Source organism: Pseudopodoces humilis, chromosome 1, assembly GCF_049639895.1.
Source record: "Pseudopodoces humilis isolate 2021_Gansu_Grassland_sample_001 chromosome 1, ASM4963989v1, whole genome shotgun sequence".
Lineage (NCBI taxonomy): Eukaryota > Metazoa > Chordata > Aves > Passeriformes > Paridae > Pseudopodoces > Pseudopodoces humilis.
Window position 1 is genome coordinate 17,578,629 of NC_142200.1, and position 26,451 is coordinate 17,605,079.

The window sequence follows — 26,451 nt, forward strand, 5'->3', positions numbered from 1 at the left end:
CAGAGCCTAATTCTTGCTCCACAAGATCATGGAATCGTTTAAGTTGGAAAAGACCTTTAAGATCATTGAACACAGTAATTAACCCACCACTGCCAAGTCCACCACTAAACCATGTCCACCACATCTATGTATTTTTTTAATAACTCCAGGGATGGTGATTCAGCAGCTTCCCTGGGGAGCCCTTTCCAAGGCTTGACAACCTTTTCCATGGAAAAATTTTACTAATATCCAATCTAAACCTCCCTGACACAACTTGAGGCCATTTTCTCTCATCCTATTGCTTGTTACTTGGGAGAAAAGACTGTACTCCAACTTGCTAGAACTTTCTTTCAGGTATTGTAGAGCATGATGTGCTGTCAGACCCTCCTTTTCTCCAGGCTAGACAACCTCAGCTCCCTCAGCAGCTGTTCATAGGACTTGTTCTCCAGACCCTTCACCAGCAACATAGCCCTTCTCTGTACATGCTCCAGCACCTCAGTTTCTTGTTATTGCCGGCTGGACTTGATAACATGCTTGTCCTGTGTGTGCTGCATGAAGGTACTTGAGATGATTTGCTCCATGACTTTCCCCAGCGCTGAGGGGCTTGTAGTTCCTTTATACTCCTTCTGATTCATCTTGTAGATGGGTGTCACATTGGCCATCTTCCAGTCAGCTGGGATCTCCCTGGCTGGCCAGTAAATGGTCCTCCACCAGCTCCTCCAGTATCCTTGTGTGGACGTCATCCACATAAAACTGGATGGGTCTAAGTGGTGTTGCTGACCATTTCCCTGTGGATTAGGAAAGCTTCATTCTGGTCTCTGTGCCTGCCTTTCAGCTCAGGAGGCTGGGTACCAGAAAAAAACTGGTCTTATTACTGTTAGAGAGTGAAGAAAAGAAGATATTATGTATCTCAGCCTTTTCCTTATCCCTTGTCACTGTGTTTCCCCCCACATTCAATAAGGAATAGAGATTCTCCTTAGCTCTACTGCTGTTGCTGATATATTTATAGAAATATTGTTACTGTTTATGGAAGTAGCAGATGAAGTTCTTATTGGGCATTTGCCCTTGTAATTTTTTCTGTGCATAACACCATGATATCCTTGGAGTCCTCCTGAATTGTTTCCCCCTTCCTCCAAAGGTTATAAACTCTGCTTTATTCCACGCTGTCCCTCCAACCCACCCCCCCCCCCGAGTTCCTGCCAAAACTCTCTATTAAGCTAGTCTTCTTTCCCCCTGGATCATCTTTTGGCATGTGGCACCAGCCTGCTGCTGTGTCTTTAGGATTTCCCTCTTGAAGACTTTCTAGCCTTCTTGGACTCTGTTGCCAAGGTAGAGGTTTTGGTGACCCCCTTCATTACTTCACCAAGAACCAAAAACTTGCCATTTGGTGATCACTATGCCCAAGATGGGCATAGTGACCTCCAACCATCACATCCCCCACAAGTCTTTCTCCATTCCCAAACAGCAGGTCCAGCAGTTACCTTCCCTATTTTGCTCCCTCACCAGTCCTGTCAGGAAGTTATGTGCCCCATGTTCCAGGAATCTCCTAGGCTCTTTCCTCTTTGCTGTGTTGTGATTTGAGCAGACATCTGGTAAATAGAAGCTCCCCATGAAAACAAGGGTGAGTGATTGTTAAAGTTCTCCCAGCTACTTCGAGAATATTTTATCTGCGTCTTTCTCCTGGCTGGGGGGGTGGGTCTGTCGCAGACTCCTGCCGTGATACCTGCCTTCTTGGCCATCCCCCAATTCTTACTCACAAACACTCAACCCTATCCTTACCATCACTAACCTTTAGAGAACCAAAACAACCCTACCTCGAATGAGAGAGCAGACTGATAGACCTTGCTAGTACCTTGTTCCTCTGGCATTGGCATACTACTCTCAGACTTCAAGACAAGTGAGCCTTGTTTTATCCTTTTCTCCCTTCAAGTCTCTTTAAAGCTCCTTCAGTGTGCTTTCCTAAGTGCTGTGGAAAGATCTTTTTCTCCCTTTGAGACAGTTTTACCTTGTCTGTTCCCAGCAGGCCTGCTGTTTTGTTCCCTTTAGGTGTATTCATAGGTATAGCAGTTATCTGCATGCATATGTATATATCCATGTACGCACACAGACACAGACACACACACATAGAGTAGCCTTTAGCTATATTCATGCTGTTCAGCAATTGGCCTGGCCCTAAGTCAAAATTATATACATGATTTCAGCTGTTTTGAACTCCAGAAAACACTGAGTAGTGAATAAGTTCAGGCATCTTGCATCCTTGCTTTTGCTTTCTTTTAACTCTTTTGTTATAATACTGGCTTCTCTGAGGAGCCTTGAATAAGCTGGAAGTAAAAGTTTACTGAGAATGACATCCAAGGAGACTAAAAGAGAAGTCAGAAGTCTACAGGATTGCCCACCATGTGTTAAGCAACAATTGCTTTGGCATACGTGGACACATTTGATGTGGTTCCAGTAAGACAATCCCTGCCGACAGTGAGAGGAGGGATACATCCATGCCTAGTTCATCATTTGTTTGTTTGTCTTGTATATCTTTGAAGAAGTGGGTTGGGAATGAAAACAGTTACAAGATGAAGTGTAGGAAAAGTTTTATCTCAAGTCTTTTGGGCAACAGGAAATGGGAACTCTTTTAGGAGTGTAAGGCTGTGATCTGTTAGGGCGTCTCATTACAAAAGGGTTAACAGAGTGCTAACAGTGTATGAAGAATCATACATATATCAATCATAAAGGGTAAGGATTCTTTTCCCATCAAGAGGATCTCACCTAGTGAGACTTGTACTGGAGGTCTCCAACACTCAGAAAATGTCCCACTGACTGAGCTGTTTCATACCAGATTGCTTCACTTCTTGTCCTGCCTGCTACCCACTAGGATTATTTATACAAGATCGGAGTTGAATGCTGTCATGCTGAACTTAGTGAGTCCCATGTGGGGGATGGGAGCAGGGAGGGAATTGGAATGTGGTGTGCAGATGTGTGAAGGTGAGAGTAAAGCTTATCAGCTACTGGTTCCAGAGGGTGGTGGGCTTTTCCTTGTTTTTTTTCCTGACTCTGCTGGTGAAGTCATCAGTTGAACAACCTCAATTATCCAGCCATACAAGGTAAAAATATCAGATCATTACATATGGGTGTAAATAATTTTAAATATTTAAAAATATAAGAATTAAACATAGGCCCTTTTGGTGAACTGCTCCCTGGGTGGCTGCTATTATAAACCTCTTAAGACCCCAAAGACGCTTTCCTTTGTTGCATAGTAATTTTCTTTTGTTTTCAGTAAACCAGGTTTGAACGGGCAAATTTCTGTCCTGTAGCCAATTTAATATTTAAAACAGACCTGCGAAGTTATGCTGGCTTCAGGAATGTCTTGAGTCATCCTCCCTGTGCTAACCTACTGTGCTGACCCAGCACCTGAGAAGGACTCGACAGCCCATGGGGACAACAGAGTATTCTGCAACTCTGCAGAAAGGCAGGATAATAAAAGCTCATAAGAACAAAGAATGATGTGGCTGAAGTTTGTGTTGCAGTTATCAGCCAAGTAATTTAAAAGAAAAAAAGAAAATAATCCAACAAAATCAGAGCATAGACTTGATGAGCATAGCAGATGGTGACCTAAAATGGTAACCTGCACTAAATGTGCTCCTTTGGTAATGTTTGTGCATATGGTCTTCAGCCCATTTTGAGTAAAAATTTGTAGAAGGCTCTTTAAACTTAAGACTGCTTCTTTAAAAAAAAATAAAAAATTTGTCTTTATACTCCAATTAAGAAGAGTCTTCAAGAAGACAGCTCTTAGGACCCTTAGGAGAGTGAGGAGACAGCCCCCATTTCTAGTGCTGTACCTGTTCTGCAGAGACTTCTCTACTCTGAATATTGCTCACTTCACAAATCAGAAATTTCATTAGTGGTGTTGCTCAATTTCCATGGGCATATCATTCCACGTGCATATATCAGGCTACTGAACTTCTTGTTTTTTGTTGCTGTTGTGTGTTTATATCCCCAGCTTCAAACTATAATCCAGCATTGTAACTTTATTTAACTTTATAATTCGAGCTTTATGTAGCTTGGTCTCTGCTTGCCTGTGCCTGTATTTTAAATGTTTGTAAAATCATTAAACTGCCCTACATACAAATAAAAATGTAGAGATTGTGTTTCTTTTTATTCAGTGCCAGTGCAGATGTCTGAAAGCGAGTGCACTTTCAGAACCCTCCTTTCAAAACTTTTTTGTAGACATGCAAAAGATGAGTAGCCTTTAAAGGACAGAAGACCTGCAGACAAAATACTTTTCAAATTATTTTAAAGTGTAATTTATCTTCTTATTTTGCAGCTAACTATGGACCAAATCCAATTTGCAAAGGTTGCTTATCTTGTTCAAAGGATAATGGGTGTATCAGATGCCAACACAAGTTATTCTTCTTCCTGCGAAGAGAAGGGATGAGACAGTACGGTGAATGCTTGCACTCCTGCCCGTCGGGGTACTACGGACTTCGAACGCCAGATATGAACAGATGTTCAAGTGAGTTAGTTCTTGAACCCTTACACTTGCTTTTGTAGGAGGGCCATAATTCATGCTCAGTTTTTAAGATGGTATGTTGTGAAACAGAGTTGTATTTTCACAGATGTCTCAAGATCATCTTAAAACTTTGCTAAAGAAGGCCTCAGCTCATTCTGAGATGTAGAACATTCAGCAGGTTAACTAGTTGATTATTTGACCTTGTATTTTTTTGTTATTATTATTATTAGTTTAATAAGATGAGTTATTTAGGGAAAAAATACATGATTCATGCAGATACTCCTAGTTTTAAGAAACAAATTCCCTCTGTATGAAAATAAAAAGGAATTTAACATGTAGGTACTTGTCAGTATAAACACTAATATATGGGTGGGCTTCTTGTGATATTTTTTGTTCCCACACAAATTTCAGGTGACCAGACACCTCACACCAGACATGTTTTAATATGTAAGTGTTGCTAATTTAATAAAACAGATGTACTATTAAAAACAAACAAACAACCTTTCACTTTTAGTGAAACATTTTATTTGGAAATTTACAACCTGCTAATGTGCAACAAGATTCCCTGTTTGCATGTTTGTGCCTAGAAGCACAACTGTTAAAATCCACGGGTGCTCTGGTATCTCGCATTATTTCACCTCTGTCTGGCAGTTGTGCCGATTCATATTGATTTTTCCATATGCTCATATGTGGAGTATTACCCATATGGATTATTAATCATTGCACTTACCTCTAATTCCTGTTTAGGGGGAGAATGTTTTTGTTATAGTCTAACCAGAATCAGGTCACCTGCCATAAGAACCTGAAGTGAGAAATAGCTTTTCTTTGTTTCCTGCAATAATCAAGTGTCTGTTAAATGTGTGGCACCTTTCCCCTAACGCTGTGCCATGTCATTGGGAACACTGAGTTGTAAGAAAGCCTGTGCTGGTTTTCACATCACACATAATCTCAAGACTCACATGAGGTCACTCAGTGGCAGTCTGGGCTGGATGACGAGCACTTATGGCCATGCTTGGACCTCTCCCAAGCTATCCCAGCTCTTTCTCCCCATTCCCTGCATGGGCTCCATGGATATAGTATATCCAAACTGCTGTGTAATATTGCAGAGTGCTGCCTAATCTGTACCAGGTGGTCAAGTTTTGATAAAAAATTAAATGAGACAGTATATGGTTTATGCATCCATTCTGTAAAGTAATTTAGGATCTTGGGCTTAATTTTTGTAACACATTTGTGAAAGCCAACAACTTCTGTACTTGAAACCTTTCAAAACTGGGCTGTAAATACCTCCCCATGTAAAAATATTTTTGAGTATATTTGTAGTTTAGGAAATAGATTAATTTATTAGTATTAGCCTGTACTGTGCTTGTGTGAAAGGCAAAGTAGTCTGTATTGGCAGTATTCTTTACTTTCTTGAAAAGAAGAAAACAGAAAAGTTAATTGCAGAAGGTGGAGGGTGAATTCAATGTAATATTTTTTTCTGGTTTTACCACTTATGGAAAGAGGCCCTTTCCACTGAATTACAGGATTGATTTTGAAAAGCATAAATTCATGTTGTGTCTAGTGTGTTGAGCACTTGATGTTTATCTCAGACTCATGCCTTTGACACTCTCCCCCTGTGAAAATAATGATGCAGTTGCATTTATGGATCAGTCATGGTTCACCAATGATGATTTTTGTACTGTGTATTTTTATGTTAGTGTAACTGCTAACTGGTGTATTTATACATCACTTCTCTTTTTTTTTTGTCTTGCTTCGGTAATCTTGGTTTGCACATATGAAACATTGTGGACACACAGACATTTTGTTGATTGAAGCTGAGTTGAAATAGCCATCCTTAAAAATTGAATAGGTTTGTTCCTACTAGCTCTTCTTAGGTATGCTTACAGATTCCATTGCTCAGATAGTATTATCTCAGCTAAAAATAATAAAAAATTTTGGCTGTTAAAATCCTTATGGGAGTTATAGAGCTTGAATTGCATAAACTGAATATAATTTCTGCCATAATAATGTCTTCATAGGCACAAAATATTTTAAATATTTTTTTACTGGAACACTTCACTGTTTTTGTTAGAGAAGCTAGAGAACATATTTTTATGGAAAATGTTGTCTTGATTTTAAAAGCCAAACATGATCAGTGCCAAATGTAACACAATAAATACCACAACCAATGCAGCAGCTCTAAAATGATGGAAATCTTGGATTAAGACAAATTTTCTTTTCTACATGTAAACAATATGCGTGCCTAGAATCTTCTAAGTGGTTCTAGACTGTTTTTCTAGTAACAGTGCATTGTGAAATTCGAGACTGCTTGTCTCTAGAAGTCAGTGTGGAGTATGCTATTGGATATGATTTCCAGCTTGAACACTGCAGCATGAGAATGCAGTCCTTTTGGACATGAACTTGGAAAGTATTGAATATTCTCTGTAGAAGAATGCCCAAGAGATGAGCTATGAGTTGTTAATTTTCCAATAATTTTTTAATAATTAATGACTTTGAACTGAACTGCTCCAACAACAGATAATCTCATGAGAAAAAAAAAAAAAATAGAATTTAAAGAGTAAGATGAAACCTGTCAGTTTGATGGTTGGACTGATTAATGGATCAAGCCTATCTTGAACCTTTCAATTTAGTCCATGGTCATAGTAACCTTTATAATTTTAGGAGGAGAAACCACTCAGAGATTAAAAATTACAGGTCCCTTCAGATTTGGTTGACTACTTGTTTGTCTTTCTCCTAGGTGGGCCCAACATTGTAATTTCCCCTTCTATTCACCTTCAGTAAAAACAAGATAAAGAGAAACTTTTAAACAAATTGAGCATTTATTAAACATGTGTAGTTAATTCAGTGCATTAAGAAAGATAATGATTTTTTTTAACAGTTACAAAATAGCAAGGCTTCATTTGTTAATGTTGTTGCTTGAACTATACTTATGTAGGATAGTAGAGCAGTCTTTGAGCCTGTTGTAATTGCAATTGTAGCAGTCAGGGGATTCAATTACCAAAAAATTCTGGAGAGATTTAGCACAGAAGGTGTTGCTGGTCAATGACAAATCCCTGCAGAGTGCCAGTGGGCACTTTGGGATGGCAGTGTGAAGTCAGATCTGTAGCACCGATGCTGTCCTAGTGAGCAGCAGAGGGATGGGAGCAGGAGTTGGAAGGAGTGTCATGGTCATGGGGACAGTCTGGGGATTGGTGAAATTTTAAAAGAGTCAGGTTGTTGTCACTCCTAGTTTATCTTCAGCTACACTTAAATTATCATTATGATTAGCACTCAGTAACCCTAAGCATTATGATGAATATTGCTCTGATGAATTAATATTTTAATTTCAGAATTCTTAGGTATTCCTGATACTCTTTCACTATTTTCCCCTAAATTGCAACTGATACAGATTAAATTATAGGTCTTTCATGTTTGGAGTAGTTTACTTTCATATGAAAAAAATGAAAATAAACTGTCTGGGTGGAAATCTCCACCCAAACCTTCAACCAACCTTCACACCACCCAACCTTCACTTACTAAAGCTTTTAAGAGATAGTTATCTCAAGGACTGTACTGTGACACAAAAGGAAACTGGGATTGCAAATAAAGCAGAAAATACAAACAAGATGGGAGTTTTGAAGTATGATCAAAACTTAGAGGATTTATTAATTCATTTAATGTTGAAATATGGGTTATTCACATAGGTACTTATGTTAAATAGTGATAGTTTTATGGAGGGAATCCCCAGTGTAAAGTGAGACTGGCTTCCACACGCCAAGTGTGTCTGTATCATATCAAGCAGTAACTTCTGTTGAAAGATTTTCCTTTAGCCCCTCTTCCACACACAGAGAAAAGCTTTTAGCATGTTAGTCCCAACATGTTTTTTGAAAGCAATAGTTAAAATGTTGTTTAAAGAATGTTGTGTCACTGAGATGCAAGGGAGGGTTGCAAGATGCTGATTTTTCTTTTAATGCTCTGTTCTGCATCTTACCATTGGGACTACAGGATTTGTAAAAACCTTGATGTCTTTTCAAGTGTCTAAGGTGGGTGGGCAAGAGGCAAATGTTTTTTCTGAAAATTTAAATACACAGGATGTTTGACTCAAGTGCTGCATTTAATAAAATTCTTGCAGTACACCTTGAGTGTAACAAACCAGATTAGCAATTAAGTATTGTGGTACATCTCCAGAGCAGCTCACCTAGTTGGTTTTGACTAACAATTCATTACTCTAGGAAAGTGATTTTGCAGGGTCACTGTGTAGACATTGACCAGGATCCTGTTCTTTAGGGACTGGTTCAACTCTTGAGAAAAAGAAATTATTATTCTAAGGAATTTCCTATAAACTGAAGTGTAGACAAGAAGCCCAACTTGTGCTGCTTATATGAACTCGAGTTTTAAAAGATCCTTTGAAAAATGCTGGACACAGGAGTTGGTAGCATTCCAGTTATGTGTGGTTCTGGCTAAATAGAGCCAGCAGAGGTTATCTTTGTCAGGGCAAGGCTTCAAACTGATGCTCACATTCCTTTTAATCAAGCAAAGGTCACCACTGCTTGAAATATACATTTTTCTTTGCATTAAATCTGACTAATTTGTTTTCCAATGCCACAAGAAATCTGATCTAAAAAGTCTCATATTTCCCTAATTGCTAACAAAGAATTTCACACATTCACACACACACACTGTTTAAGTATTGTGGGATGCCCTGTTTTGGCCTGCTGAAGTTCAGGAATAAATATTAAAATCTGTTTCATAAAGATTGGCTAAATTTGAAGTGTTGATTTGAGATATTTACTAATTGCTATTTCAGAATAGTGGCCTTATAGGATTTTTTTTTATTTTTTTTTTCATTATGAAAGAATGAAGAATGAGTAACAGAATTACCAAAATTATTATTATATTGTTGCATGACATGAACAAAAAATACTTCTTGCTGTGGCTTCAGATATTTGAAGAGATGATACAGTTAATATAGTTTATTTAATTTTATTAGCTGAAGGATTCAATTTTTTAAAAATTAATTATAAAATTATCGTTACAGTTCCAAATATAATGACATCCTTTCTAATCTTTGGTATATTTTTCCCTGATATTTTTTGTAGGTATGTATTGTATACATATGACCATTGATAACTAGTTCATTTCCAAGTTGACATGTTTTAATATGTAATAGGATATTTCTGAAAAGCCTACACCTGAGTCTGTCATCTATTGCAGGTCATATTCCTCTTAAATTTTCAGAGAAATCCAGTATTTCATAAAGGCAATAGTTGTCTTGTTTGGTTTGTTTGGGATTTTGTTTTCTATTTTTTTTTAATCTATTGGTATATATATCCTTATTTAAGAATGGGGTTTTTTCGTGGATTAAGTGTCTCAATAACAGAGAAGTTAAATCCAGAAGAACTGAGGCTTTTTGCACATTCATATGTGTAGACATGGACATCAGATATACTACACGAAAGCATCCATTCAGCTATTTATACGGTCAACTCACAGAAAAAAAAAGTATCCTGCTTTCAGTGATAAATTATGAACTCAAGACGGTACATATAATATATGCATATTTTCCAAAATAATTTGTTGCATCTCAGTTTCATCAAAATTACTTACACATGAAAATAGTTTATACTGAAGATTTTTCCTCCAAAAAGATGTCATTAACTCAAATATAATTAAACTAGGAGTTTTATATACAGTTTGATTTAAAAAAATAGGATTAGAAGGACATAGATAAAAATGTGGTAAACACAGTTACCTCTCATTTTGTCTATATACCAGATGGATTTTAGGATGACAGTATTATAGCATTTCTGGGTTTCCTGTTTTATTGATTTATAAGTCCCTTCATTTTTAGTCTTACCCTAACTTTGCTGTCTCATTGTTTCTTCTGATCCTTTTGATTTAGGATGCAGAATAGAAAACTGCGACTCCTGCTTTAGCAGAGACTTCTGTACCAAATGCAAAACTGGTTTTTACTCGCACAGAGGTCGCTGTTTTCGAGGATGTCCTGCTGGATTTGCAGCCTTGGAAGAGCTTATGGAATGTGTGGGTGAGTCTTCTAGCACAGCAGCTCTAGCACAGCTAGTGCCCACATTCAAATATGGCACTACGTTATGATGATGCTTAGTATTTCTTACCAGGAAATACTCAGTAATTAATTATTTTTTATTTCTTTACTGATAATACTACTAAATTTTTCCAACCCTTAAAATACTGCTTCATTGGGAATGCCACTCTGTTGTGCATCAGAAAGTTCTGTCCTCTTAACTTCAAAATCACTTTGTATGAAGATTTGCAACTCAGAATTGTTTGAAAATTTACAATTCAGAATTTGTAAGATTTCAGGAACTGTGTTAGAACAAACTCTTTCAAGAGTATGGCTTGAATTTCATGAGGGAGAGGACTTGGAAATGTGATCTTCTGAAGTTTTCAAACCCAGGTGACAACCAAATAAGATTTATATATTAGATAGAGAACAAAAGTCAATCTCATTGTTTCAGGAAAATTTTTGGGTATCTGGGACTGTCATAGTATATCAAACATAGAGTTTGATATTCTAATTTTTCTCTGGCTGGGTTAATGGTAGTTAAAATATTCAGGTTCTGTAAGAGATTTTAATTTTGTTTCTAGCTTTTACCTTCTAATAGTAAAACTGTCAAGTGTTGTTTTCTAACATTATACAGTGTATTATAATAAAAAAAAGAAAAAAACAAAACAAAACAAAAAAAAAACCCAGAAGAATTGCTCATTTGTGTTTTCTTTTGCTTTATCAGAAGGCTGTGAAGTGGGTCAATGGAGTGAGTGGGGAACTTGCAGCAGAAATAACAAAACATGTGGATTTAAGTGGGGCCTGGAAACAAGAACAAGACAAATTGTGAAGAAGCCAGCAAAAGACACAATACCATGTCCAACCATTGCAGAATCCAGACGGTGTAAAATGGCCATGAGGCATTGTCCAGGAGGTAAGTGTAGCCCATGCCAGAAAAATCTTCATGAGCTGAAGGCCAAATTCTGTCTCTGTTCTGTCAGCCAAGGCTGAAAAGCAGCAATACTGCATCATTTCTAGTCTGTATAACGAGACTCCAGGGAAATGCTCAGCATGGGAGCAATCAGTCCTTCAGCAGACTGTGAAACGATGTTTTTCCTGGTGTGATGCTGAGGGTTTTTCAAAGAGGTGCCTCAGAGAAGAACCATAACTGGTTGCATTTTGAGCTTCTGCATGAAAATGATGCTGATGGTGGAAGAACAACTTGTTCTGCACATGGCAAGGAAGATTATGATTCTAAACCTCTCTGCAGATTGCACACACAGTGTTGGTGTGATGGGTATTTAAATTAATTACACATGGCATTATTAGCTGGAACTATTGGCTGGAACATGTTGTTTTGAATATTGTAGAGAGAGGCCAAACTGTCCTAGATGTGATACAAGTAGAATAGTGATAGATACTAAGATTTTCTGCATGAAATTCCTATGGCAATTGTCCCAAGTAAATAAAATCAAATTTCTTTATCATGGTGTTGCAAGACTTAAATGGCAATGCTGATATGAAAAAGGAAATCGGGTTTAAATTTGGGCTTGGTTTTTTAGATCCCAAACTGAAGATAACATCACTGGTAGAAGCTGAAAAGTTTAACTTCTCAGTTATGTATCCTGACCACTTAAACAGGTCTCAAAATTTGTAGGAGAGGTGGGTGATCAGCAGGTGATGAAGATGCCATTCCTTTTGGAATCACAGGGTTAAATAAAGAATGGATTTCAAGAGATCTTTAGTCCAACCTCCTACTGCTAGCTGAGTCAACTGTGAAATCAGACAACTAAAAAAAAGAAATTAGGGGTTGAAGAATCCTGAGGAAAGCCATTACATGATGAATAAACCTGAAACAGTCAGTACCTGAAAAGGTACTTAAATAAGTTGCTTTATGTTCTGGGATTGTTGAAGTTGTCTGTCTTGGTTTGAACATTCTGCCTACCAGTATATACACAGTATGTTACACATAGAGCTTTATCTTATGGATATGGGTTAAATCTCTGTGAGCCTCATTTTTGTCTCTAGGACTGCAAGACAGTCTGGAAGAATATATAAAGTTGATTCTCTGGTATCCAGGTTGGCAGTCTATGATGTACTTTGCTTCCCTGTCCCACTCCCTGTATTCATATGCATACGGATGCACACGTAGGGCACAGTGGTACAGGGGTATATCGTACAGCACAGTGCATCTGCAACCTAAATAAACTTCTCAAAGGCACTGAAGAATGGAACCTACAAAACGAACATCTCTATAGGAAAGAGGAAAAAAAGGTAAAAATGAAAGCTGATTTGGGCTGCCATGGTGTGTGTCATGGTATCTTTGAATGTTAGTCTGCTGCCTCTTCATCAAGGTAGCTACACTTACGAGTGCTTGCAGCCTGCTGAGTGATCCAGTTACTTCTAACAGACTCTGAAGCCCAAATGTGGTTAATAATCTGATCAACTGAGAAAATGTTTTACTGCTGAAATAAAAGGAAATAAAAAGGGCCCAAGTTCTACTAAATCTCCAATCAGTGTTTTCTTTTTTTCTTTCTTTTCATTTGCCCTCAAATGCAGGCAGTTTAGCTTGTAGTGGAAAATTTGAGAAAATTGTAGATTTTTTTCAGTTTGACTTCATGTGGTACAGATTTAGTCGATTATGTACTCAGTGTGTATAAAGGGAAGTATATTATGGGTGCAGTGTCCAGCTTCTATAAAATTCCTAGCAGGTAGAAATGGGGGTTTAGTCTTGATAATTTAGTTAGGATACTAATATTCAAGTTGTTGTAAATAGGTTGAGAAGTGTGCTTAAGTGAACATTCAAATAATATTCAAAAATGCTGTAGCATGCTCATGTTAATTTGGAGCTATCAAACATTCATACCTTTTTATGTCATATTCTCTTAGATTGTTTCAAATTTTCTTGTCTAGAAATTCAGGTCACTGCTTAAAGATTTACATCTCAAATTTATCTTTTCAAAGGTACAGTGGCTTTCCTAAGAGTGAGGATATTTATTGCCCAGTGTCCATATTATCTCTATATTAACATCTCTGATAAAATCTTTGCTTTTTTTTTTTTTTCACCACATATCAGGAAGATTGTTGCTGCAAATACAAATCTAGAGTAATACTTGTAGTACTCTTTCATGGGTACCAGAAAATCCTAAAGATTACAATACTCCCATGGTGTGGAATTCCCTGCATCTGAGATAAAAATAAATGTATACAAAACTACAGGTTTAAACTCTCCACACTGAATACAGTGTTTGATATTGCTTCTGTGCATCATAGAAAACACCTCCCAGAGTATAAACTCCTTTCTCTCTCCAAAGAAACTCCTGGGAGAGTGTTAGTGGTGTTTTAAGTGCCTAGGGTGAGTCTTCCCCAGACCTGGTTATCTCTGCAGGTGAGGAAGCCACAGAGGCTACCTTGTATACAACTTTGTAGTATGTTTTAATTTATACTATATACAGGGCTGGTCTAAGACCCTGCTCCTTTATAATATTTTAGTTAGCAGGTTTTCCCATTAGACACTCAAAATGTTTTATTGCCTATTTGATCACTGTGACATAGTGGGAGGCACAAACATGGGTTACAGGTTCTGGCTGCTAAGGAGGAGATTCTGTGTCTTTAAAAATACAATGTTTTCCTAATGTTAGGAATTTTGTAACTGAACTTTTAAACTGAGGAAATAAGAGAAAAAATTGTAAGGTTAGCACTTCTGGGAGACTGAAGAACCATAATCCCCTGTAAATGTCAGTTGAGAGGCTGTTAATAAATCCTTTCATCCTAATGTTCTACATAAACTCACACAAATGTGGAAAATAAGTATTGGATTATAAAGCTAAGATGATTGAAGATTATGACGGATTAAGCCGAGCACAGGAAGTAAGGATATTTTCGGTAGAATAGGTCAAATAAAGTGCTTTTGTCATGTGCTTTCTATTTCTGTATAAAGTTTCTATTTATGGTCCACACTACAGGGAAACTTCCAAAACATATTTTTATGCATTTGCAGGAGAAGGAGAGTTAATTCTGTTTTCCTACTAACTATTTCAGTTTCATATATTTAAGGTGCTACCCAGCTGTCCATATGGCTGTGGTACAACTCCAGTTCTTGATGAATTATTTATCTCTTTCACAGTATCTGCAGAGTTGTAGAGATACAAGTGAAAGATGATTTAACTTCTTTCCTACTGAAGCCAGCAACATAAGAATAGCATTGATTTTGTATTTGTTACTTAGAGATATTTTCTTAGTGTTAGCAATAATTGATTTAACTGTTATTACCGTATGGAAATGACATTAATACACATTTGTGTATCTGTTAATGTTATGTAAGTTATCTGCAATGTGAATTCTACTTATCTGCAATGTGAATTCACACTGCAATGTGAATTCTACTTTGAGAGGTTAGATTTAGACAAAAGAGACTTGGATTGTTCAGGCCACCTTCTTCTTCATGCTGGTCTCTTCCTGATAAGGAGTTTTCTTCTCCTTACTTCCAAAAGAGATTCTTTTGTTTTGTTTTGTTTTTTAAAAAAAGTGGGGAAATCAGACAGGAATGTACAACAGACTGATAAATCTTGCTCTTTTCATGTTTTCCCATCTATTTACTATAAATATTTTATTTGTATCTCTTATTTGTATGTTCCTCATGTTTACTTTATTAACTGCTCCTCTTTTGTTGGTACACTCCTGGAACCTGCAGGTTGATTTTTCATATTAAGTGTTACATAAGCAAGCAAAGCAGCTCACTGCTATTTTAGTGTTTGTCAAACTGCAGTCATTCAAGCTGTCTGAAACTTGAATATTACTCTATGCCAAACTAATACTTCTGCAAATGCACATTGCTGGCCTGTGTCCAGCCTCTCATTCTCCAGCACCCCCAAGTCCTTCTAGCTCACCAAAGCTTTTTTGTTTTCCAGGCTCAACAAATCCAGTTCTTTTAATCTCTCTTCCCAGGGTAAACACTTCAGCTCCCCAACCATGCTTTTTTGTTTGTTTGTTTTTGTTTTAGAGTTTTGTGCCAAACTATCAATATTTTTCTCTCCTTGAACTGGAGGACCCAAAGCTGGATATGGTATTCTAGATGTGGTCTGATGAATAATAAAGGGACATGATCACTTCCCTTAATCTGCTGTCACACTATATTAACAGGTCAGCAGATTGAAGGAAGTGGTTGCTGCTGCTATGGCACAAAGTTGGCTTACATTTAGTTCAAGTTTCATCAGGACCTTCCCAGGAGAGCTGTTTCCCAGACAGTCCATATCCAGCCCATATTCTTCAGAGAGTACTTCCTTCCCAGATGCAGGACATTGCTGGTTGAATTTAATGAGGTTTCTTTCAGCTACAATGAATCTTTTCCTCAAAAGTGTGAAATAAAAAACCAGTCAAAATAAATATAACAGCAGAACTCAGTGAATGATCTTTGTGATCAGGCAGTTGATCACATTCTTTTGAGCTTTGTGATACATCTACATTGTAGTACACAATGTTGAAAAGTTTGTAGGCTGGGACTCTTTTGAGACCTTTATTTATACATTGCACCTGTAGTCTGTCTCAGTGCCAAATACCTACAAACACCATCTACCCTTTGAGTCAAGGCTAGAGCATTCTCTAGGTGGGTCTCAGGAAAAATAACCACCATATTTTCTGTCTCTATTGGTCATGCTATATTGCCGCATAAACAGATAGCTTAAGTGGCAAATGCTGGCCCAGGAACAGCAAGAACTGTTGTCTCCCCCGTGAGGACTGTCAAGCATTTGGCTGGATTGGTCCAGTAGACTGTGTAGGCACCATTCTTGGAAGTTTCTAAGACCTGACTTGACAAACTCTTGAACAATCTAATCTGAATGGTCTCTACTGTCCTACTGAGGATGTTGGGCTGGTGTGCTGGTTTTGCATTAATTGATATTAGGTGAGGAGGGAAGAAGCCACCCATGGAAATGATTTTTCTGAGAAGCTGTTAAGAGCTTCCTCTGTGCCTGGCAGAAACCAATAGCTGTCTAGCTCTGAGAATTGACAACCTAATTGAAAACACGGTAGGTTTCCTAATTTACACGGTAGGTCCACCTCTGTGAGATTACATTTTCCTGGCAAGCCCAGGAAATCTCTCTCTTGCTTTGAAGAGGTAACTGGGGGCCGATCAGACCAGCCCTGCTCTGACGCAGCCTGCATGGCCTGGCGGGGCTGGGCCAGACCCCAGCAGTGTCTGGGCAGGGGACAGGAGGCTGAGGGGCCCTGGCCAAGGCTGGGCAGGGCCGCAGCTGTGAACATCTTGCTGACACTAAGCCCTGTCCTGCCACTGGCCTGGGCTGAACTGGGGTCCGCCGGGCCCTGGGAGCAGCTTTGTGCCAGGCCAGGCTCCCTCCACCATGGCCTGTGCAGCCCCAGCCACTGCTGGGCAGAGGGAAGGGAAGCCATCGACCCGCAGCTGAAATTGAAGGAAGCAAAGGCCAGAGACCAGCCCTGTAGCCACAGCGGCCGCCACCATTCTGGCTGGACCCCCTGAGATCTTGGCACAGCCCCCAGCATGGCCCCAAAGAATTTCCATCATAAGCAGCTTTGGCTGCAGTCTGGCGGAGATCACACGACTGCCTGCAGGCCTGAGTGAGATATTGACTCTCACTGCACAGATGGAACTTGAAAAATACTGATCCTCTCTCACGTGAGAGAAGAGGACAGAGTGAAGACAAGTAGAGGACAACATGAGGACACCAAGGTCAGTATAAAAAGAGTCAAGTCCCAGATGGAAGGAGAATGAGGAGATGCCTTAGTATTGGGCTGGAATTCTTCTGGTAAGGCTGTGGAGAGGGACTGTGATACATTAGAATATCCCCTTTAATTCATGAGAAAGTATGGGGGGGTGGAGTTTTCAAACTGCAGACATGAGCAGAGGCATCTGCTCATGAAGCAAATGAATAATGAAGCAAAGCAGATGTTGAAGTATCTGTGATCCCATGAGAAGCTTGAACAGAGAGAGAGATGCAAGTGATGAAGACCCTTTGTTCCCAGGGAAAGAAGAAGACCTCCATTCCCAGAGGAATGCTGCTTTTCAGCAGCTCATCCTTAAAACAGTACCTCCATAAGCTGACATGGCCCATTAACTCAGCTGTGGGAAGGCTGTGAAAAAATGGGAGGAGCTTCACGATTGCAGATTTTCCAGGCAGTAGCTATTTGTGGAAATTAGAAAGCCACAAGAGAACTGTTTCTTGTGGAGATGTCTCCATGGCTTGGTGAGAGAAACTCCTCTCTCTCCGAGAACTGATGAAAGACTATTGTAGAGGTGGTAGCTGATTGAAAATCCCAGGTTTTGTCTCTACATTGTCAGCGGGAAAGAACTGAGGTTGTGGGGAGGGGAGGAGAAGTTCCGAAGGCTTTATTCTGATTCTTATTTTTATTTTAGTTCTGTTAATAAAAGTTTTTATACCTTTTAGATTTTGAGCCTGCTTTGTCCTCCTCCTAGTCCATATCTCACAGCAGGAAATTAGTAAAGAATTCTAGTAGGTGCACTGGCAATTTTAGCCAGCTCTAAACCCACTACAGGCAGGGGATCTCAATCCTACTGATATTTGGACTGGGGAACCAGTCTGAATGATTTTGCCTGAATGGCAGAACCTGCTGTGGGTATATGCTGGAAGACCACTGTTTGGGTTTTTCAAAATTTCTGATAACTTTTGTTCTGAATTAGAGAAAAGCTGGAATGACTGGATGTAGGGAATAGGTCTTTACTGTGGTTGCTATAGTGCTGAAATATCTTAATTTGGCCTATTTTATCCTAGTTGAAATTATATGCAAAGTATGTGTCATGTTTTGAATACAGTCCTAACTGTTGTTTCATGCATTTCCAAGTTTAGCCTTAACCAGGATAAAAGCTTAGTTCAAAGTGCTGATTTGTTGATTTATTTCTTATTATTTGACCTGTTCACTTAGTTGTTTTTGGCTGAATGCTGCGCACTTCTAAATCAAAATTATGCATAAAAGATCCATAGTACAATGTACCTCTATTTTAAGTTAATGCACTATGGCACTGAAAACATTGAAAGACCAGCAGAACTATAGAAATGCAGCTATAAGGCCGTATATTGGAGTTGCTGTGACTTTTAACATCTTAAAGAAATATTTGATTTTTTTGACATTTTTAGTAAAATGAGGATTTCATTCCATTGCCATGACATAAATGTATGTGTCAAGTTAGGCATAAAAGAAAATTCTCCCATTTATAAAAAATTATCTTATAGGTTGAGGCATGATCTCATCAGAGATGGTAGCAACCAGAAACCTTTGAGTTTTAGGGAAAGATGACAAGATTTACAAACAGATTGTACTACTTTGTTAGTATAGCATGGTTCTTTAAGACATTGGAATATTAATTATCACTGTAAGACTAAAACTAGGATTTACAAGACTTATTGGTATTTTAAACAAGACTGTAGACATAGAATATACAATTATACTCTCATTGCCTACTGCAGCTCTCTGTTAATTTTGCAGTTGCATTGGACCAAACCTGCCCTTGTTTGCAGTCACCAGACAGGTAGAAGCTGCATTAAGTGTAGTTCCACTGAGTACTGGCTCTGCTAGAATCCTGGTGTTACCAAGCGGGTTTTCCTCCTTGATGTGTGTTTTGCATGCCACTCTGGCCAAGAAGACTTGTCCTTAGCTTGTGAAAATATAACCCATCATTTTAGTTTACAAATCATGGCTCAAAGCTTTTGAAGGAGCAAAAGAAAACCTGCTTCAGCATCAGTTTACAAGAAGTAAACTGCACCAAAACCACTCAATTGCACAGTGCAGGGTGGGAAAGCAATGGTAATGGAGGAAATATTTTTGTGAGTATTTTAGTTGAAGGCCATTCTACACATTTTGTGAAGGACCTCATAAGTAGGAGCAATAAAGGACAAAATAGTAGTCTGATGTACTTTGGAGGCTTTCCAGGAAACAAGAACTGTTTTACAGTGTGGCTTAACCCTCAGAGCCTGGCATGCTTGTTAGTACATTTGTTCAGGAAACAGGCTTTTGTCAGCTGCAGATTCTGCTTGTCTGGATTGTCAGCATCTACTTTGTTCACAGAATGTTGTGCTGCAAGTATTAAAATGTGTGTCTTTTTCTACCCTTTTGCTGATCACATTCAAAAGGGACTGCAGCTAGTGAAAACTAATTATAAATGAAATCTAGACCCTGAAGAAAATGAAACACATAATACTGCTCATTTCAGTGGGAGTGCCTGCAACTATACTATGTATTTTAATTAAGGCACATAGGCAGGAACTATAGTTATATCATCAATAGACAATTAAGTTTGTACCATCTTCTAAGAAGAGCATACATGTTTTCATCTCTGTTTGGTAACAAAAAAAAAAGTGAAAATCAAATCATAAGTAGTTTCATGTTGGAAAGGAACACAGAAGGTCATCTAGTCCAGCCTCCTGCTGAAATCAGGTCAATTGTGAGAAAACCAGGATTAGCCACTACTCTCACAATCCTCAGACATTAGACAGTGTCCCTTTTTTGGTCTTAGTTCCATTCCTCTTCATATGCTTATTTCAGAGATGCTGATTTACAAATTGTTGGTTTTTTTTCTTTCAAAGTGGAAAATATAGAAATGCACAGCAAATTTGTAGTTATATTTTCATGACATTTGCATTCATTGACAGTTAGATGTACATGCATGCGTGTGCCTGTACTGGAGCACTTCTGTACCTGATGCTTCTTAGATTTGCAGGTAAAAGTTAGGCAGTGTACCTCTCAGGTGGTAGCATACTATCAAGTAACTCAAATGAAGCAAGAAACTCTCAAGATTTCTTTTCTGCATTAAAGTATCATGTTTTCTATAATCTTTCTTCTTAGAAACAAAAAATTTCATGGATATTTTTTGTGAATTTTTTTTTGGGCTAAGAGAGCAAATAACTCTTTTATACATGCATTTGGTTCATGTTCATTAAAATGAGTTCAAGTGAAAACTTACTGTGACATTTAAACAATTGCTGTTTTTCTTTTATATTGTTGGGAACAATCCATTCCTGAGTTATTTTCCAAAGAGAAAGTGCAATCCAATTTGACTCATATTTGGAAAGTAGTTAGAAATTGTTTTTATAAGCCACATGAACTTGAAAGTCAGTTTGAGTAGCAGTCATGTTCAGTTCCAAAACCAAGCACAGTCCATCAAGGATCGACAGGAAGATTTTGCAGGAATCCCTCCTCTTTGCTGCTACTAGATGACATCACATTGCTTGAAGGTTGAGGTGGCTCTGAAAGTTCTGTGAACAAGATATAGCTGTTGACTGATCCTCCTCCTTTTTCTATGTGTTTGGAATTGGGTGAGTTAGAGCAAGCAGTTAAACATTGAAGTGCTCTGAAAAAATACCAACACTTAATGAAAATAACCCTTCTCAGATTTAGGTCATTTAGGTAATTGTTCAGTGTTTGGATTTGTATTTTCCTTGAAAATGGGATGGTGATTCTTGCATGGGAGCTGAGGCAGCTTGTTATTATGTCACTGTGCTCCTACAAAACTTTTTTGCTGTTTTTGTCTGGATAAATATTACTATATGTTACAATTACAGTTATTAAAATTTGTGGGTTTATGTGAATGTGGTGCAATAATGCATTACTTACACTGAAAACTAACTTAGCTTAGATAGACATAACTACCCTGAACTTTCTTGGAGTGCTGTTGTAGTGAAGTGTGGTTTTGGTTTGCTTTTTTAACTGATGGATTAAGTTTTAAAGCTTTTAAGGGACTTCAGTCTCTTTGAACGAAGCAGAATTTAAAAATGCATAAACTAGAAATTAAATCTGTTTAAACTGACCTGTAGAGGGTACCTTTCATGACATTAACAAAACACTTTTGTAGAAAAGCATTGTTGTAATTTGATTTCTGTTTTAGTTTTCCTCTTTAGTATCACTTCAAAGAGAAAATCTTATAATGGACTATATATACTGAGTGCTAGGTTTTAACTCTAAGTATTTTATCAGGATGATTCAGCCTATGTAAATTTATGTATTGTTTTGTCATATTAGCAGGATACATTTTCAAGTTATTTTTAAAGGCTTTCGAGGGAATTATGGACTGTGCACAAAAGCCAACTCAAGTCCATTTTCCCCTTCCTTCTGAATATAAATTATCCTTCAATCCTTTTTAATTTAAGTAATAGGAACTATTTTCTTTGGAAGACATTAACATAGTTTTCCCAATCATTAAAAGGTAATATGTGCAATTTATTTATTTATTGCCATTATTATATCTTAGACCAGATAAGTACTTTTAACATGTGTGTTTCTTTAAGTATACCGTATTTCAGAAGTAGCATGAGTATTGAGTGATGCAGTGTCTCCTATGGGAGTTATCTGTTTTTAATGAATATCTGAGTGTACCACGGTGTAAATCCTTGTGAATGACCAGAGTATGAGTTAGAATGGTCCCATGGCAATTAGACAATTCAGGGTTGTTTAAAAATACTGAAGGAGAGCCAGCTGCTAATCCACGTGGAAATACAAATACTGAAAAGAGCTGTGGCTGATCCAAGTGCACAGATTGAATTTGTCCATAAAAGGTACTTGATGGATTTTATTGTGCATACCCTTGTGAAGTAACTCCTGTTGGGTTTTTGTCTCTTGCTCATTCTGAAACCACAATCCTCTTGTAGGAGGAAAAGCCATATACATACTAATTCCTAATTCTTGACCAAAGGGCTATTTTTGTACATTACTGTGTCAGCCATTTCAGTCACAGCAGAGAAACCAGCAAACACTCACCTGCCTGAGATTATATCTTCCTCCCTCAGGATCAATCAGATGCAGCTCTATGCATATCCTCTGCCAAACCACAAGCCTGGGTATGGCAGGTCTGGAGAGCCATCTGCCTCAGGTGTGGCATGACTAGAGAGAAATCAGCCTTTCTCAGGTTTTAAAGGTTCAATAAGGCTTTCTTTGAACAGAAGTCTCTTCTTAAGTAATGAACCTATTAGGCTATGCAGATAGTATTTGTATTCACAGCATTGGTACAAGGACCACATCCTGACTGTTCCATGGTATCCTCAGGCACAAAGGTAAAGGTGCCAGCTCTGCATTTCACAGGGTTCTGCCTCCTGCACTTTTTAAAAGTGCGTATAGTATTTCTATTTTTTCAGTCATCTGGTATTTCATTTGATTGCTATGATTTTTCAAATATCATGGAGAGGGACTTGGTGACTACATCAGCCAATTCCCTCAGGATTTTGGGCTGCATCTCATCAGGCTTATGTACATTCAGGTTCTTTGGGCAGTCATGAGCCTGATCTCTTGCAGTAGGATGGGTTTTGCTCCTCCCGTCTTCCAGTCCATTCACTCAAGGGGTGTGGGAAGGGAGATTGCTGGTGAAGATTGAGGCAAAAAAGTTGCTGAGTACCTCAGTGTTCTCCTCATCTGTTGTTACCCGTTTTTTCAGTTTTTCTCATCAGGGGGGTATACTTTCTTTGACCTTCCTTTTCTGGCTGATGCACCTCTAGAAGCCCTTCCTGTTATTCTCTGCGTCCCTTGCCAAGTTTAAGTCCAGCTGTACCTTGCTCATCCTGACTCCATCTCCACACAACCAGGCAGAGTGCCTATATTCTTCCCAGAATACCTGGCCCTGCTTCCATTGCCTCTGCATTTCCTTCTTGCTCTTTAGTTTGATCAGTAGGTCTCAACTGAGCCATGCTGCTCTCTTGCCTTTCTTTCCTGATTTCTTACATGTGGGAATCGTGAGCTCTACGTGCCCTATGGAAATCATCCTTAAAGTTCTACCAGTTCTGTTCTACTGCCTTGTCCCTGGGGGCAGTTTCCTCACCAATTTACCAGTTTACTGTCCAATTCCTTGACCAGCTGGAAGTTTGCTTTCCTATAATTTAGAGTCCCAACTTTTCTCTTTGCCTGACCCATATCTCTCAGGACTACAAACTCCACCAGTGCATGATCGCAGCAGCACAGGTTTCCTCCATCAGCCTCAGTGATGTCAATGATCATCTGTGTTAGTGACCATTAGGTGCAGTACTCCTTGTCCAGTACCAATGCAAATTATGTAAGTATAGATCACCCTCCCACTTGCAGTAGGCCAGCAGTGTACACAAGCTAATTGCTGCTTGACTGTTACGATAAAAGCTCATTACACTGCTGTAATTGTGATTGTGATGTTTTGTCTCAGACCCTTCATAATAGCTTTGTTATTCTGGAGAATCATTTTGAATGCTCTGTGGCCTGCTTGCTTGACAGCTTGTGGCAACCCAGAGGTAGCCTAACACAGGAGCCTCACAGCTTCAGGCAAAATTCAGCAGAAGTTATTCTTATCCTACAGCCAGAGAATGCAAATGTGGAGGGCAAAGAATCCAGGAAAGAGAAGGAGAGAGGAAAGAATCTGAGAAATAGAGTGAATGCTTCTTCCTCTTCTTTGGTTCTTTAGGCAGAAAAAAATCATGAAGATACAGACATGGTTTCTGATTAATGGCTTTGTTAGCCAATGGGAGAAGGTAAAGCATATTCACACATGCTGATTCACTGAATGGTTTCCAATGCCTTTTAAAATCAGACAAAGAGGGTGCAATTCTACAGTGATGTGTAGTTCAGAGACTCCTAAGCCAATGCTGCATGAAGTAGCTCAAGAAAGGAAGAGTTTAAAAGTGTCAGCATAATGCTGTGCAGGAGTTAATGGTCCCTGCTGAGACATACGATTTATTAGATCTGGCATGGTGCTGTGCAGATATAATGTTTTCAGGTCATGAGGTGCTATGTTTGGGATGAAGAACTGTGATTTGCTCTGTGGGTGCATAGATCAAGAATGCTAACTTGTGGGACTCATTCTCTTGTGGGATTTATTCCTGGCTAATGATTACAGAGAAGCTCACAATAACTCTGGAAGGGCACACTGCTCAATGCATAAATGCAGCAGCTTCCAGTACTCTGCTGCAGGCCAGATTTAATTTAATTAACTTGCAGCAGACGGCTAGAGGAATGAAAGGGGAGTGCCAAGAGGAAATATGTGAAGGAACAATCTCCTCAGCTGCTCTCACTTGCATGACCACCAGTGCTAGAACTAGGCTGGAGTCAACTGCACTGACTTTTTAGGCTGTGCAGTGAAAGCCTTTCACAGAAAGCTTCTATATATGTCTGCATCTTTACCTCTCATGTGCAGCAGAAGAAGGGCAATAGAAGAAGGGGAGTGGATGAAATACTATTATTTTCTTTTTTAATTGTTGCTTGGTTTTGCCTTTTTTACTTTTTTCTTTTTTAGAGCTTTCTGAGATGGTTTGAGATAATTTTATTTCATATTGGAAAGTTTGGCCACCACTGATTCCCGTAGTACTTTTTGCTTTACACCTCAGAGGTGAATGCAAAGAACTTCCTCTTAAACACTTTGAATTCCTAATTCATTTTGAAGAGCAACAAAAATACTGCAGATATGCAGATATTTGGTGAAGGAGTGGGAACCTGAGCATAGGAAAAGAGTGAAAGCAAGAATTGCTCATGATGAACAAGGCATCCCCACTCTGCACTGATGTTACATGGTACTGTACCCATTAAAAATGAATAGGTTTTAATAATTTTCTGAACACAATCTTAAAAATAAATTAGCCTAAAATGAGTAGTAATATATAAGGAACAATGCAATACCATAGAGATATCTCAGTACTTTCCCTGTGTCAGTATAGCATTCTGCACCAAATGATCAAACACAGAAGCAGTATTACTTATGATAGACACAGTGCAGGGCCTCTTTGTGCAATAAATCCTCTATCTTAAACATATTTATTTTGTGTGTCTAGACTAATGCTGTTTAGATTTCAAAGGGGCCCCAAAAATCTGTTTTAAAGTGTCCTCCTCTGAGTTTGTATCTCACATCATCTTTGCCATTTAATGTGAGAGTTTCTCAGTTTGTGTTTCTTTATAAAGTGTGAATCAGGTAGAAGGCTATTGGGGTTCAAATGAGGCTGAGTTTACACAACCTTACACAGCACCTTCAAGTTTGACTCTTCAGTCGTATGTTGTGCACATCTATTTACTGCGTAGAAATACTTCAGACACAATAGCAAACTTTTAGATCATGTTTTAAGACTATTCTTCTTAAACAACTGCATTAGCTTGGCTGTTCATATATTTGTCTATTTTAAGCCTTTTATTGGTTTCCTGTGAGCATTCCTTGGCATTCTCATCATACACATAAGTGTAATGACTTTTGCAACCCTGGTACCAAGTCAGAGGTATATGGTTGCAAAGAGCAGCAGCAGTAGGACACCAAAGCAGGTGCTTTACATCATGTCAGATTTATTAAAAACTTTAAGAAGTTCAAACAAGGGGCATGACTTGCAACTCCAACATAGCTGCTTGAGCTATCACGGAACATGAAGATCACAAGGATTTCCAATGACATCAATATCCCATGTTAACACCATGGCACTTGTTAGAGTAGCTCCTGGTGAAAATGGAAGCCAGCTCTTAAATTTTTCTGCTTCTCTGTCAGATACAAATGTGAACATTTTGAGTTGCCAACTGAACTTGTACAAAAAAAGTTCAGCACAGTAGAAAGAGTACTATAAAAACTCTCAAACTCTAAAAGCTCTCAAACTCTTTTAATTCATTGCTTTTAATGTTGCACAAAGAAACCTTAGCTGTTGACTAGGGGCAAGTGCCTAGCAGCTTCGATCACATCTAGCATAGCTGCCTTAAAGTTAGATTGCATCTATAATACTGTAGTATCTTCAATAATGACAAAGTTGCTACATTTATCTACTACTTGACATGACAAATGTTTAAAGGGTTTCTAAAATAAAGCTAGTTATAAAGTAACAAAAAGATGGTTAAATTCCAGCTTTTTATTTTTGCTCTGAATTTATGGACTAGATCATTTTGTTACCTACTCATTTACAATCTGTTCCTTATAACATCTAAACAACAAGAAAAAACATCTATTAGGGTTTGCAAAGTAAAAACACAATTTGGTCAAATATAGAGGATAATGTTAAGTATTGCA

The 26,451-nt window shown here is 38.4% G+C and overlaps 1 protein-coding gene across 3 annotated transcripts in view; it reads left to right on the forward strand.

Annotated features, from left to right (window-relative positions):
* Positions 1 to 26,451, forward strand: part of RSPO2 (R-spondin 2) — a 104,824-nt gene that overhangs the window by 50,573 nt on the left and 27,800 nt on the right. For 2 of the 3 annotated variants that reach the window (XM_005516963.3, XM_088056657.1), the window contains exons 2-4: positions 4,295 to 4,483; positions 10,362 to 10,505; positions 11,230 to 11,418. In XM_005516963.3, coding sequence (XP_005517020.1) covers positions 4,295 to 4,483; positions 10,362 to 10,505; positions 11,230 to 11,418 — 522 coding nt within the window. The remainder of the gene's footprint in view (positions 1 to 4,294; positions 4,484 to 10,361; positions 10,506 to 11,229; positions 11,419 to 26,451) is intronic. The other variant, XM_088056660.1, reaches the window with a different exon arrangement.